Source organism: Salvelinus sp. IW2-2015, linkage group LG20 (assembly GCF_002910315.2).
Source record: "Salvelinus sp. IW2-2015 linkage group LG20, ASM291031v2, whole genome shotgun sequence".
Lineage (NCBI taxonomy): Eukaryota > Metazoa > Chordata > Actinopteri > Salmoniformes > Salmonidae > Salvelinus > Salvelinus sp. IW2-2015.
Window position 1 is genome coordinate 7856392 of NC_036860.1, and position 13267 is coordinate 7869658.

Below are 13267 nucleotides of genomic sequence, written 5' to 3' on the forward strand. Positions count from 1 at the left end.
TGGCTCTTTGAGCTTCATAGCTTTTCTGCTTATGTGCACAAATTGCTTTATAAATCAAAGGTGTTTATAAGCCGTTGTCAGCACAACAAATATGATATTTTACATATTGAGGTATAGCTCCTCCACAGATGATGACATTCTTTCTGCTAATATGTTCATGTGTAGCCTGTTCATATCCTTGCCATTAAAACGTATAACCAGTAAGCACATGCAAAGGACACCTTACAATACATATATTTCTTGTTGGATGGCTCTCTTTGCACACATTTGCAGTTGTATGCAGAAATCCCATGATGCAAGCGATGCTGTTGATTCACTCACCTTGGAGACTTGACCACTGCGATGATTTTAGCTAACCACAACGACAATGTCAAGACAACTAGATTACTTTTTAACAAAAGTAGGAAAGTAGCAGAACACATTTCCACTTAGTGGCTAATAAATATTCTAATGCCCCTGTTTACATATGCTTTAAAACACATTTTAACTTTTGAATCAACCAATGGCAGTTCGGTGAGTTCATGAATATAGCCCTCTATGGGAGAAAACACCCATCCACCCCTCTCCGCTTCACTTGGTTTGATCCATTCTGAGTTAAAACCCTCCCAAATATTGGGGCAGGGAGAGTGTTTATACTCTCTAACACCTGCACCATGACACATCTAAAAGCCCCAGTAGCAACATGTTGGGAGCATGGGCCTGTCCCAAATAGCACCTTTATTTCCCATAAAGTGCAATACTTTTGACTACGGGTCAAAAGTTGTGAACTTTATAGGGACTGGAGTGCCATTTAGAACAGAGATCCATGGGGTTTAATAGTGAGGAGTAGCTATGCAAAGCATCCCAGATGCACTTAGTCATCAGCATGGAGGCCGGGGGCCCTTCGCTCTGCAAGGCAATTAAAGCTGCAACTTCCCATTGAAAGCAGAGAGGGCCATTACATTTCTACCACTGTGTGCCTGTCCAGCTGGGATAATAGCTCTAAAATGGGCCCCAAATGGCAACCTATTCCCTACATAGTCCACTACTTTTGAACAGAGCCCTATGGGCCCTGGTCAAAAGTCAGTGGTATAAAGTACTTAAGTAAAAATACTTGAAAGTACTACTTAAGTAGTTTTTGGGGTATCTGTACTGACTCACTAGACACAAATGCATTGTTTGTGAATGATGACTGAGTGTTGGAGTGTGCCCCTGGCTAACCATAAATAAAATAAAAACGATTTACAATTACATGTACTTTTGATACTTAAGTATATTTAAAACCAAATACTTTTACACTTTTGCTCAAGTAGTATTTTACTGGGTGACTTTCACTTTTACTTGAGTCATTTTCTAATAAGGTGTCTTTTTATTTTTTCTCAAGTATGACAATTGGGTACTTTTTTCACCACTGTCAAAAGTAGTGCACTATATAGGGAACAGAGTGCCATTTGGGACGTAGCCCTAATAAGCCTGGTGTCTGGAGAGGAGGCAGATACTCGTGACTTTGCCTTCCTCCTCTGCACTGGAGATTTGGACCTCTGTACTGTGGCTCTCAAGAGGACTGTCAAGGGCCGTTATAGGGCTGTGTGTCTGTGTGACTTTTTTTTGCGTGTGTCTGTGTATTTATATGTGTTTGGAGGGGCATCATTTGAGAGGGCAATTAATCCAAAATATGTTTCTGTATTTAAAAAAAAAGAAGTGTTACTGCTGTGACCAAACATTTGATCTTTCTAAGCTTAAACTGTTTGAAAGTAAGGTTTACGAACAATGCATTAATATCCTTCTAATGTCAGATGTAATTGATCTTAAACTGGACAAATCAATCGATCCAATACTGTTTGACCACAGTGGTCACACTCAATGAAAATATCACTGTGCACTTGTACTTAATCCCAATGTGTCAAAGAATACTGGAAACAATGTGGAGAAAACGGTATTAATTTATCATGGTTGGATAATTTCTCTCTCTCTCTCCTCTCCCTCTCTCTCCCCTCCAGGAGTCTGCCCTGAGTGATGAGTTCTCTCCGCCCCCCCGTAGTCCCCCCCACGCCTCCAGTGGGACCACAGCCGACTCGTCCTCCCGCTCCTCACAACGCTACCAGACCCTCTCCCAGTCCTCAGACGAGGTAAAGGGCTTCCTAATGCAGTAGTGGTGGTAGTGGGCATTCTCGGCCTAGGACTAAATGGATCTAAACTCGATTTCAGTTCTCAAATCTCTAATAGCGTACCAACAAAACTGTGAATTATTCTCTAGTAAAATGTGTACCATTACCTGAAATAACCACAACTGGACATCCTGTAGTTATGTCTTCTTGGTTACCGGTGGCTACTAGCTTACACTATACTATAGCACACACTGCATTCAATTTGAAGTTCCAAACAGTTCACTTAAATCCATAACAGTAGGAGTGTAGAGTGTGTGGTCCTGTTGTTTTTAAAGCCTGAAGCTGTGTTCAAATACCCATACTAACATATTGTATACTACATACTTAATGAGTATATACTACATACTATAAGTTAATTTTAGTATACTGTAAACAAACAGTATGCTTTCAGTTGAGCATACTCGCTCTTCGCATGTATACCGGAAGTTGATGCTGTTGCTATGCAACCTCTTGCTAGCTAGTTAGCATAACAAATGACTAGTTAGACATTTTATGACTTCGGGTGTGTTCTTAAATTCAGAGCATTGTCAGATTGTCCGTTTTGTAAATTCTGAGCGTTTCGCTCTCGGAGCGCACACTGGACGCAATGGCAGTCATGCACCCCAGCTAACATTGGCTAGCTTGCTAGCTACTTGCAGACACAAATGAGACCACTCTGACCAATTTACTCACCTTAGCAGAGCTGGTTAGGCAGTTTTCATGTTATCCAGAGCGTTGGTGACTGTAACTGTGTTGCTGGCAACAATTTAATTACGCTTTTTTGCTGACATTTACTGACACTGGCCATATTCAACAGGTGTTGAGCCTCGTAAATTCATTATTCTGCACTCTGGAACTCTTAGACAAGAGTGCTCTGAAATTGGAGCAGATAGCCAGAGCAAATTTACGAAAGCCCCCAAATGTCCATGGAGTAATCAAGACAATAAACGTTGGGTAGTTAGTTAGTTAGCCTATAGTTAATATACTGGCAAGTTTGATGTATAAGTAGCCAACTAACGTTACTGCTGTAATGATACGCTATGTGAATTGTAAGGACAGCGTAGCTAACAATTTGTCAGCCAATCTAACGTGTAAGGTAACTTATTTGAAAAGTCATTACTTTATTACATTGCTCAACATTTGTCATAATTAGTTAAAGCAATGAATATGTATATCCGCTGTCGTTGTACTTCAACTGCATATTTTCCGCAATTTTGTTCAAATCTGGAAACGATGTGAAGCCACGCCCATTTCATGAAGAATTGTACTATGGGCCCTAAAGTATGGAAATAGTGTCCTCTGCTTTTATACTTAGATTGTGGCGAATTTAGTACGACATCCGGGAACTTTTGGCATGCTAACTATATCCATACTATGACTAATAAGCATACTCAATTCAAGTCCCAAAATAGTGCGGTTAGTGTGAGTATTTGAACACAGCTCGAGTATGGTGAGTGCTCTGCGACCTCAAAAACACTCCCTGGCCAGATGCTGTCAGACACGGCTGCACAGTGATTAGAGAATCAATTACCTTCGGTAAACTAGCTCTCTCTCCCACCACATCTGATTTAGCTCAGCATGTTGGAGGGGATATTGGGTTTTCAGAGGGGCTTATGACTCTCTCCCTCTCATCTCCTTAAGCTGTCATTACAGAAGGATGCAGGATGCACGTCAGACCTGGGTACAGATAGTATTTGTTTTCTTTCGAGTACTTTAATTGCACTTGATTGTGTGGCGCATGTCTGGCGCAAAGGAACCAATGGAATAGTCTCAAAAGTGCAAACCCTGCCCGTCTGGCACTCAGCCGGCTACATCCTCTTCTATCACCCTGAGTTAATTTTAGCAGCGCTTCACTTGTTCCTGTGCTTCACCACCGGCGGAGAGACACTCTGAGAACACCTCAGTGCCTGGCAGACAGAGATAGCCAACCTGACAGGACCATGCTAGCCACCAGGCTAGGGGTTAGATCAGTTAAACAGTGTTGTTTGTGTGCGCGTGCGTACATGTGTGTGACGCAAGGGGGTGTCGTGTCTTTGGCATCATTAAAACTGAAGACTTATCTTCATCAAAAATTCTCTGTAATTATTATTATTACGTGATTAAACTGATTAATCATGTAACTGTAATTAACTAGGAAGTCGGGGCATCAAGGAAAATATTCAGATTACAAAGTTATAATTTTCCTAATATAACTTTCAGATATTTTAATATCTGATCAATTAGTCTTCGAATTAATGAATTATTATTTACCTCACGTTAGTCTCATTCCAAACGTCATAAATTGTTGGTTATCTGCACGAACCCAGTCTTCACTATGAGTCATCAATACATCAATTGTCTTAAATCATTTATATACTAACTAAGTACTCACAGAAATGCATCACACAAACAAACAAAGTAGATATGGTTACAAAGAAATGATAGGGGGATGTGCCCTAGTGGGCTAAACCGGCATGGAGTGATAATTATAACAATTAAAATGCTAATCCTTTGCACATGAACGCTCACTCATTCGGGAATAATTGCAATCAATATATATATATTTACGCTCAGTGTGTCATCGGGATCTCTGTTGAAAAGTTTGTTTCTGTTGTAGAGTTTGTTCACCCTCTCTCTCTCTGTCGTGGTTAGAATGAATAGTTCAGAGTGACATTCATTCATGTCGTTATAGAATAGATGTTTCGGCGGTTGTCGGTCTTCGCGTTCAATGATACCGAATTCCTAGCTGCAGACTAGTAATTAATATCAAAGACTTGTTCTTATTCTGTCGGTATCGATAGTCTAAGAGTTTAACCACGTGGGATTGTTAAAAGATTCAGCAATCGTCTCAACACTTAGCACTCTCATAATTGAGGTAAGCTCGGTCTGGTGATAGAAATCCCAGGTGGTGGTTTTATTCGGGACATAGAAAAAGGCTGTCTCATGACGCCAGGTCCTGTCTGTGCCCCTGGGGGCGTGCCAATGACTTAGTGAAACTTTTTAGGGAATTGGAGTTTCCTTCATTAAACAGACCAAAATCACATTACACAATTTCACAAACAGTATCATCCTCACTCATTCATCTTATACAACAATTAGATGTAAGCCTCATAACTGAGGCTATTGTATTAACAGCGTTATGGTAATGTGGCCGTATTGTCTCCCATGCGTTTCACAAAATTGTACCAAATGGACCAGTTCGTAGCTGGATTCTTCACCGATCTTTTATACCTTCTCCAGAACATAAATGTCGTTCGGTTCTCCAGTTCTGTGAGGTGGAAGAAATTCCTTTGTTCTCTCTATGAAACTCACTCTCTCTCTATACTGTGGCCATGAGGAGATAATCTCCTCCAGGAATTTACGACCTCTCTGACCACAGCAGCCTGGTTGTAGGAGACAGAGAGAGATGGTGCCGAGGTAGGGGGATGGTGCTCGCTGTGTCCAAAGAGGGCAACGTCATGACAGGGGTCTAGACTATAGAGGCAGCTTTGTAATTGTCACTGCAACCTAAAGAGTCATATCAGTGGGTGTAATAAGGCAGAACGTTAGCTCTGTCACTGCACTGAGGAGAGGGGTAAGGCTACATTGTTTCATGCTATTCATGACCACCAGGGGGCGGATGAACATGCTCTTCAGACTGCTACCTCACAAAAAAGCTATTTTTCCTATTAGGGAGCTGAAGCAATGCAATTGTAGTGAATAACTGAATATCTTGGGCAACCTTCCTTTCAGCCTATTGACGAGCCACTGTGCCTAGTGTCGTCGTGGAGCACCCAGCAGGTGTGCCAGTGGCTGAAGGGGTTGAACATGGAGCAGTACATCTCAGAGTTCACTGCCAGGGACATCGACGGGGAGCAGCTCCTCCTGATGGACGGCACCAAGCTCAAGGTGAGAGGATGGTTCAGGGAAGGAGACGAGGGAGGAGAGGAGTGGGGAGGATAGAAGGAAGGGTACTAAGTTCAAGGAGCAGAGGAGATATGAGGGTAAATGGATGGAGAGGGTCAGAGAATGGAGAGGCGAGGAAGAAGGGCAGATGGAGGAGAGGAAGGATGGCAGATGGATGGAGTGGAGGAGAGGAAAAAAGAGGAAGGGCATATGGGTATGAGTGGGCTGATGAGAACAGATGGTGAAAGGGGAGAAGGCGGAAGAGAGGTGACGACGAGATTAGAGGATGAGGGATGAGAGGAGGTGAGTGCATATAGGATCAAAGTAAAACATAGAGTATCTCTATGTCTCAAAAACAAACACGTTAACACCCACCTACAACAACTTACAGATGGTCTCTTTAAGTATGATCTCACTGCCCTCTGCTGGTGAGAGTGACCCCTTCCATGCCATCTGTGAACTACACTGAACAAACATATAAACCCAACATGCAGTAATTTCAAAGATTTGACTGAGTTACAGTTCATATAAGGAAATCGGTCAATTGAAATAAATTCAATAGGCCCCGATCTATGGATTTCACATGACTGAATACAGATATGCATCTGTTGGTCACAGATACCTTAACAAAGGTAACGACGTGGATCAGAAAAACAGTCCGTACCTGGTGTGACCACCATTTACCGCATGTAGCGTGACACTTAGACACATAGAGTTGATTAGGCTGTTGATTGTGGCCTTTGGAATGTGTGTCCGACTTCTCTTCAATGGCTGTGCAAAGCTGCTGGATATTGGCGGGAACTGAAGCATGCTGTCGCACACGTTGATCCGGAGCATCCCAAACATGGTCAATGGGTGACATGTCTGGTGAGTATGCAGGCCATGGAAGAACTCCAGAAATGATCAGCTTGCAGGAATTGTTTACAGATCCTTGCGATATGGGGCAGTTATCATCCTGAAACATGAGGAGATGGCGATGGATGAATGGCATGACAGGGGGCCTCAGGATGTCATCACTGTATCTCTGTGCATTCAAATCTATAAAATCTATAAAATGCAATTGTGTTTGTTGTTCGTAGCTTATGCCTGCCCATACTATAACCCCACCGCCATCATGGGGCAGTCTGTTCACAACATTGACATCCGCAAACTGCTCGCCCACACGACGCCGTACGCACTGTCGGCCATCTGCCCGGTACAGTCTAAACTGGTATTAATTCGTGATGAGCACACTTCTCCAGCGTACCAGTGGCCATCATAGGTGAGCATTTGCCCACTGAAGTCAGTTACGATACCGAACTGCGGTCAGGTCAAGACCCTGGTGAGGACGAAGAGCACGCACATGAGCTTCCCTGAGACGGTTTCTGACAGTTTGTGTAGAAATTCTTTGGTTTTGCTAACACACAGTTTCTTCAGCTGTCCGTGTGGCTGGTCTCAGAGGATCCCGCAGGTGAAGAAGCCGGATGTGGAGGTCCTGGGCTGGCTTGGTTACACGTGATCTGCGGTTGTGAGGCTGGTGGATGTACTGCCAAATTCTCTAAAACAACATTGGAAGTGACTTATGATAGAGAAATTAACATGCAATAGCTCTGGTAGACATTCCTGCAGTCAGCATGCCAATTGCACACTCCCTCAAAATTTGAGTCATCTGTGGCATTGTGTTGTGTGACAAAACTGCTCATTTTAGAGTGGCCTTTTATTTCTCCTAGCACAAGGTGCACCTGTGTAATTATTTTGCTGTTTAATCAGCTTCTTGGTATGCCACACCTGTTAAGTGGATGGTTTATCTTGCCAAAGCAGAAATGCTCACTAACAGGGATGTCAACAAATTTGTGCGCAAAATTTGAGAAAATAAGCTGTTAGTGCATATTGAAGATTTTTGGGATCTTTAGTTTCAGCTCATGAAACATGTTGTGTTTATATTTTTGTTCAGTGTAAGTACTAGGCATAACTCCCAAACTACACGTCAAGGGTTGTGTGTCTGTTTCTCTAACGTCTGTTTACATTCATTGGGAGTTGAAGCCTAAGGCAAATCCCTGTGTGTACATATAGTTATATTCTATTCTCACCACTGGAGGCTGCTGAGGGGAGGACGGCTCATGACAATGTCTAGAATGGAGCAAATGGAATGGCGTCAAATACATGGAAACCATGTGTTTGATGTATTTGATACATTTCACCTACTCCCGCTCCAGCCATTACCACAAGCCCATCCTCCCCAATTAAGGTGCCACCAACCTCCTGTGATTCACACCCACACGCACACACCAGTGGAGGCTGCTCAGGGGAGGACGGCTCATAATAATGGTTGGAACGTAGAGAATGGAATGTTGTCAAACCACGTGTTTGAGGTATTTGATACCATTCCGCTCCAGCCATTACCACTTGCCCGTCCTCCCCAATTCAGGTGCCACCAACCTCCTGTGGCACACTTTCACACTCTTTCACACTCTTTCACACTCTTCCACACTCTCACATATGCTGTGTTACTCTGTTTATTATCTATCCTGATTGCCTAGCCACTTTTACCCCTACCTACATGCACTGGTGGAAAAAGTACCCATTTGTCATACTTGAGTATAAGTATAGATACCTTAATAGAAAGTTACTCAAGTGAAAGTCGGCCAGTAAAATACTACTTGAGTAAAAGTATAAAAGTATTTGGTTTTAAAAATACTTAAGTATCAAAAGTTAAAGTATAAATCATTTAAAATTCCTTATATTAATCAAAACAAAATGTATTTGTCACATGCACCGAATAAAACCGGTGCAGATCATACCGTGAAATGCTTACTTACAAACCCTTAAAACCAACAATGCAGTTAAGAAAAATAAGGTTAAGAAAAGATTTACTCAATAAACTAAAGTAACACAATAAAATAACAATAACGAGGCTACAGTGTGTGTATATATAGGGGGTACAGGTACCTAGTCAATGTGCTGGGGAACAGGTTAGTCGAGGTAATATGTAGGTAAGGGTAAAGGGGCAAAGCAGACAGCACCATTTTCTTGTTTTAAAATGTATGGATAGCCAGTGCCACTCTCTAACACTCAGACATTATTTACAAAAGATGCATTTGTGTTTTGTAAGTCTGCCAGAGGCAGTGGGGATGACCACGTGTTATCTTGATGAGTTCATGAATTTGACCATATCCCAGTCCTGCTAAGCATTCACAATTTAACAAGTACTTTAGGTTGTCAGGGAAATTGTATGGAGTAAAAAGTATAATATTTTCTTTAGGAATGTAGTGGAGTAAAAGTTGTCAAAAATACTACTTAAGTAGTACTTTAAAGTATTTTTACTTAAGTACTTCACACCAAAGCCTACATACACAAACTCAGCAAAAAAAGAAACGTCCCTTTTTCAGGACCCTGTCTTTCAAAGATAATTCGGAAAAATCCAAATAACTTCACAGATGTTCATTGTAAAGGGTTTAAACACTGTTTCCCATGTTTGTTCAATCAATCCTAAACAATTAATGAGCATGCACCTGCGGAACGGCCGTTAAGACACTAACAGCTTACAGATGGTAGGCAATTAAGGTCACGATTATGAAAACTTAGGACACTAAAGAGGCCTTTCTACTGACTCTGAAGAACACCAAAATAAAGATGCCCAGGGTCTCTGCTCATCTGCATGAACGTGCCTTAGGCATGCTGCAAGGAGGCATGAGGACTGCAGATGTGGCCAGGGCAATAAATTGCAATGTCCGTACAGTGAGACGCCTGAGACAGCACTGATCATCCTCGCAGTGGCAGACCACGTGAAACACCTGCACAGGATTGGTACATCCGAACATCACACCTGCGGGACAGGTACAGGATGGCAACAACAACTGCCCGAGTTACACCAGGAACGCACAATCCCTCCATCAGTGCTCAGACTGTCCACAATAGGCGGAGAGAGGCTGGACTGAGGGCTTGTAGGCCTGTTGTAAGGCAGGTCCTTGCCAGACATCACCAGCAACAACGTTGCCTATGGGCACAAACCCACCGTTGCTGGACCAGACAGGACTGGCAAAAAGTGCTCTTCACTGACGAGTCGCGATTTTGTCTCACCAGGGGTGATGGTTGGATTCGCGTTTATCATCCAAGGAATGAGCGTTACACCGAGGCCTGTACTCTGGAGCGGGATCGATTTGGAGGTGGGGGGTCCGTCATGGTCTGGGGCGGTGTGTCACAGCATCATCGGACTGAGCTTGTTGTCATTGCAGGCAATCTCAACGCTGTGCATTACAGGGAAGACATCCTTCTCCCTCATGTGGTACCCTTCCTGCAGGCTCATCCTGACATGACCCTCAGCATCACAATGCCACCAGCCATACTGCTCGTTCTGTGTGTGATTTCCTGCAAGACAGGAATGTCAGTGTTCTGCCATGGCCAGTGAAGAGCCAGGATCTCAATCCCATTGAGCATGTCTGGACCTGTTGGATCGGAGGGTGAGGGCTAGGGCCAGTCCCCCCAGAAATATCCGGGAACTTGCAGGTGCCTTGATGGAAGAATAGGGTAACATCTCACAGCAAGAACTGGCAAATCTGGTGCAGTCCACGAGAGGAGATGCACTGCAGTACTTAATGCAGCTGGTGACCACACCAGATACTGGCTGTTACTTTTGATTTTGACCCCCCCCCCCCTTTGTTCAGGGACATATTATTCAATTTCTGTTAGTCACATGTCTGTGGAACTTGTTCAGTTTGTCTGTTGTTGAATCTTGTTATGTTTATACAAATATTTACACATGTTAAGTTTGCTGAAAATATATGCAGTTGACAGTGAGAGGATGTTTCTTTTTTACGTACCTCAAATACCTCAATTACCTCCCACCCAATTACCAGAGCATACCACCCTGCATCCCACTGCTGGCTTGCTTCTGAAGCTGAGCAGGGTTGGTCTTGGGTGGTCCCTGGATGGGAGACCAGATGCTGCTGGAAATAGTGTTGGGTGGCCAGTAGGAGGCACCTTTTCCTCTGGTCTAAAAAAAAATATCCCAACGCCCCAGGGCAGACATTGCCCTGTGTACTGTAGGGTGCTGTCTTTTGGATGGGACCTTAAAGGGGTGTCCTGACTCTGTGGTCACTAAAGATCACATGGCACTTATCGTAAGAGTAGGGGTGTTAACCACGGTGTCCTGGCTAAATTCCCAATCTGGCCCTCTTACCATCACGGTCACCTAATCATCCCCAGTTAACAGTTGGCTATTTTCCAGGTTGTTGTTGTAAATGAGAATGTGTTCTCAGTCAACTTACCTGGTAAAATAACGGTTAAATAAATACACCTGCACATTGACTTGGTACCAGTGCACCTTGTACAGCCTCGTTATTTTATTGTGAACTATTATAGCTAACTACCTTTTTTTATTTAACAAAATGTTCTTCCTTTTTTGCGTTGTTGGTTAAGGGCTTGTAAGTAAGCATTTCACGGTAAAGTCTACACCTGTTCTATTCGGCGCATGTGACACAACAAATTTGATATTTTATTATATTTTATTCTCAGGGTTTGGGAGTGAACAGTTCGACGGACCGCAGTGTCCTGAAAAGGCGGATCAAAGACATTCACACAGCAGCGGAAAAGGAGCGCAAGGCTCTGGACAAACTGGAACGCCAGAAAGAGAAACAGCGCAAAAAGGAACAGGAACTACGCAGGCTAAACACAAGCTAGACATAACCACCAGATGGCGCTAAATGACCACAGAAATACTCCTGACTAGAAACTGGTGCTGGGGGACCATCTCCAACTTTCACATTATCATGATAGCATTGATGCTAAGTGGAGTTTTGTGCAAAACGTTGGAATTTGCACATAGACTTTTGTACTGTACCTCCGGTTTGGATGTGAGGCTTTGAACCCTGTGATGGGCGGGACAGTGTGTTGTCTATCACTGACACATGATCAATAACAGAATGAAAGCTCCATTAACTTCTTGTCAAACGGCTTTATTTTAGACCAAGATCACGGCAGGACTGTCCATTTCTAATTTGGGTCCAGAGGTGAAAAAGCTTAAAAAACCCGTGTTTGAGACCAATCAATCAGTGGTTGACGCAACATGATAGGTCCCGCCCATATTTGGGTTCACACGTCTCATTCTTCCTGGCTGTGACAAATGTGTTCTTCTTTGTCAATCAGTAAGGTTATCCACCCTTGTGGAAAATGACAAATATTTTGTTACTCGAAATGAATATGTGTTATATGTGACTTCTACACACATTCAATGCATTGACAAAATCATACTTTTCCCATAACATTTGACTGTACTCGCATACAGAACATTCTAGCAAATAACACACTATCAAAACCTAAACCATGGTCTGAGTTATTATAGGAATAATATAATTACAGAAATTAGCATTTATTTATTTTACAAAGAATATAATCACAGAATTGAGCTTTTTTTTTTAAATCTCATAACCACAAGCCAGTAACACCCAACCACATTCATATTGTAGTATGCATCAATACTCTGTAAGCCACTGTCAATGGACAGGAGTTAAACTTGAAGTAACATGAAGATTTGTCCAGGACATTGTCAAGATAAGACGCTGATGAGACAGATGTGCTTTTTGAGCATATTTATAAATACTGTATGTTTGTGGTGTACGTGCATGTTTGTGACGTACGATATTCTGTCTGTTTATGTGTACATATGTGCTATCTGAGGTAATTTATTTGGTAACGACTGTATGGGGATGGGACTGGCTCTCCTGAAAGGAGTCTTCTGAGGTGGCCACTTTAGAATTCTGGGTGTTGTCAATCTTCTGTCTCTACTCCCACGTTGCACCAATCGTCATCTTAGACGTTTTTGTCTTGAGAGACTCGAAGTTTTTGAATCCTGCTGGAACAAGACAAGAAAGACACATCGATCCTCTTTGGAGGATTCAGCGCCCCGTATACTATCCAAGCATACTATCCAAACCGTATTCCCATTTTGCCCAGTTTTCATATGGAATTCTTGGACTGGTTTGTGGTCAGTAGAATCATTGACATGGACATTAGCTCCGGGTTTTACACATACATGATCCTTAGGACTCGTTCCTTGATTTCCGTCCTCCCATGATGCGGTTGGTTCATTTATGTTCAACTCCTGTGTCAAATGGAAATATGTATTAAATATGTTTTAAAATGCAGAATGCATGTCAGCACTCCCAAACTTCTGCTGTGTCTGGTCTCTGGTCTCTCAGTTCAACATGTGGGCTGATTCACACTCGGTTTGTACAACTGATATGCAACGCATCTGATACATCGGGGGTGTGGTTAGAACCCTAACCCAACTCAAAATAACA

The 13267-nt window shown here is 42.8% G+C and overlaps 1 protein-coding gene across 1 annotated transcript in view; it reads left to right on the forward strand.

Moving 5' to 3' along the window:
• Positions 1-13137, forward strand: part of LOC111981423 (sterile alpha motif domain-containing protein 14) — a 32290-nt gene extending 19153 nt beyond the window's left edge. Inside the window, 3 exon segments of the mRNA XM_070449172.1 lie at positions 1980-2108; positions 5838-5993; positions 11484-13137. Coding sequence (XP_070305273.1) covers positions 1980-2108; positions 5838-5993; positions 11484-11648 — 450 coding nt within the window. The 3' untranslated portion in view covers positions 11649-13137.
• Positions 13138-13267: the final 130 nt, after the last annotated feature.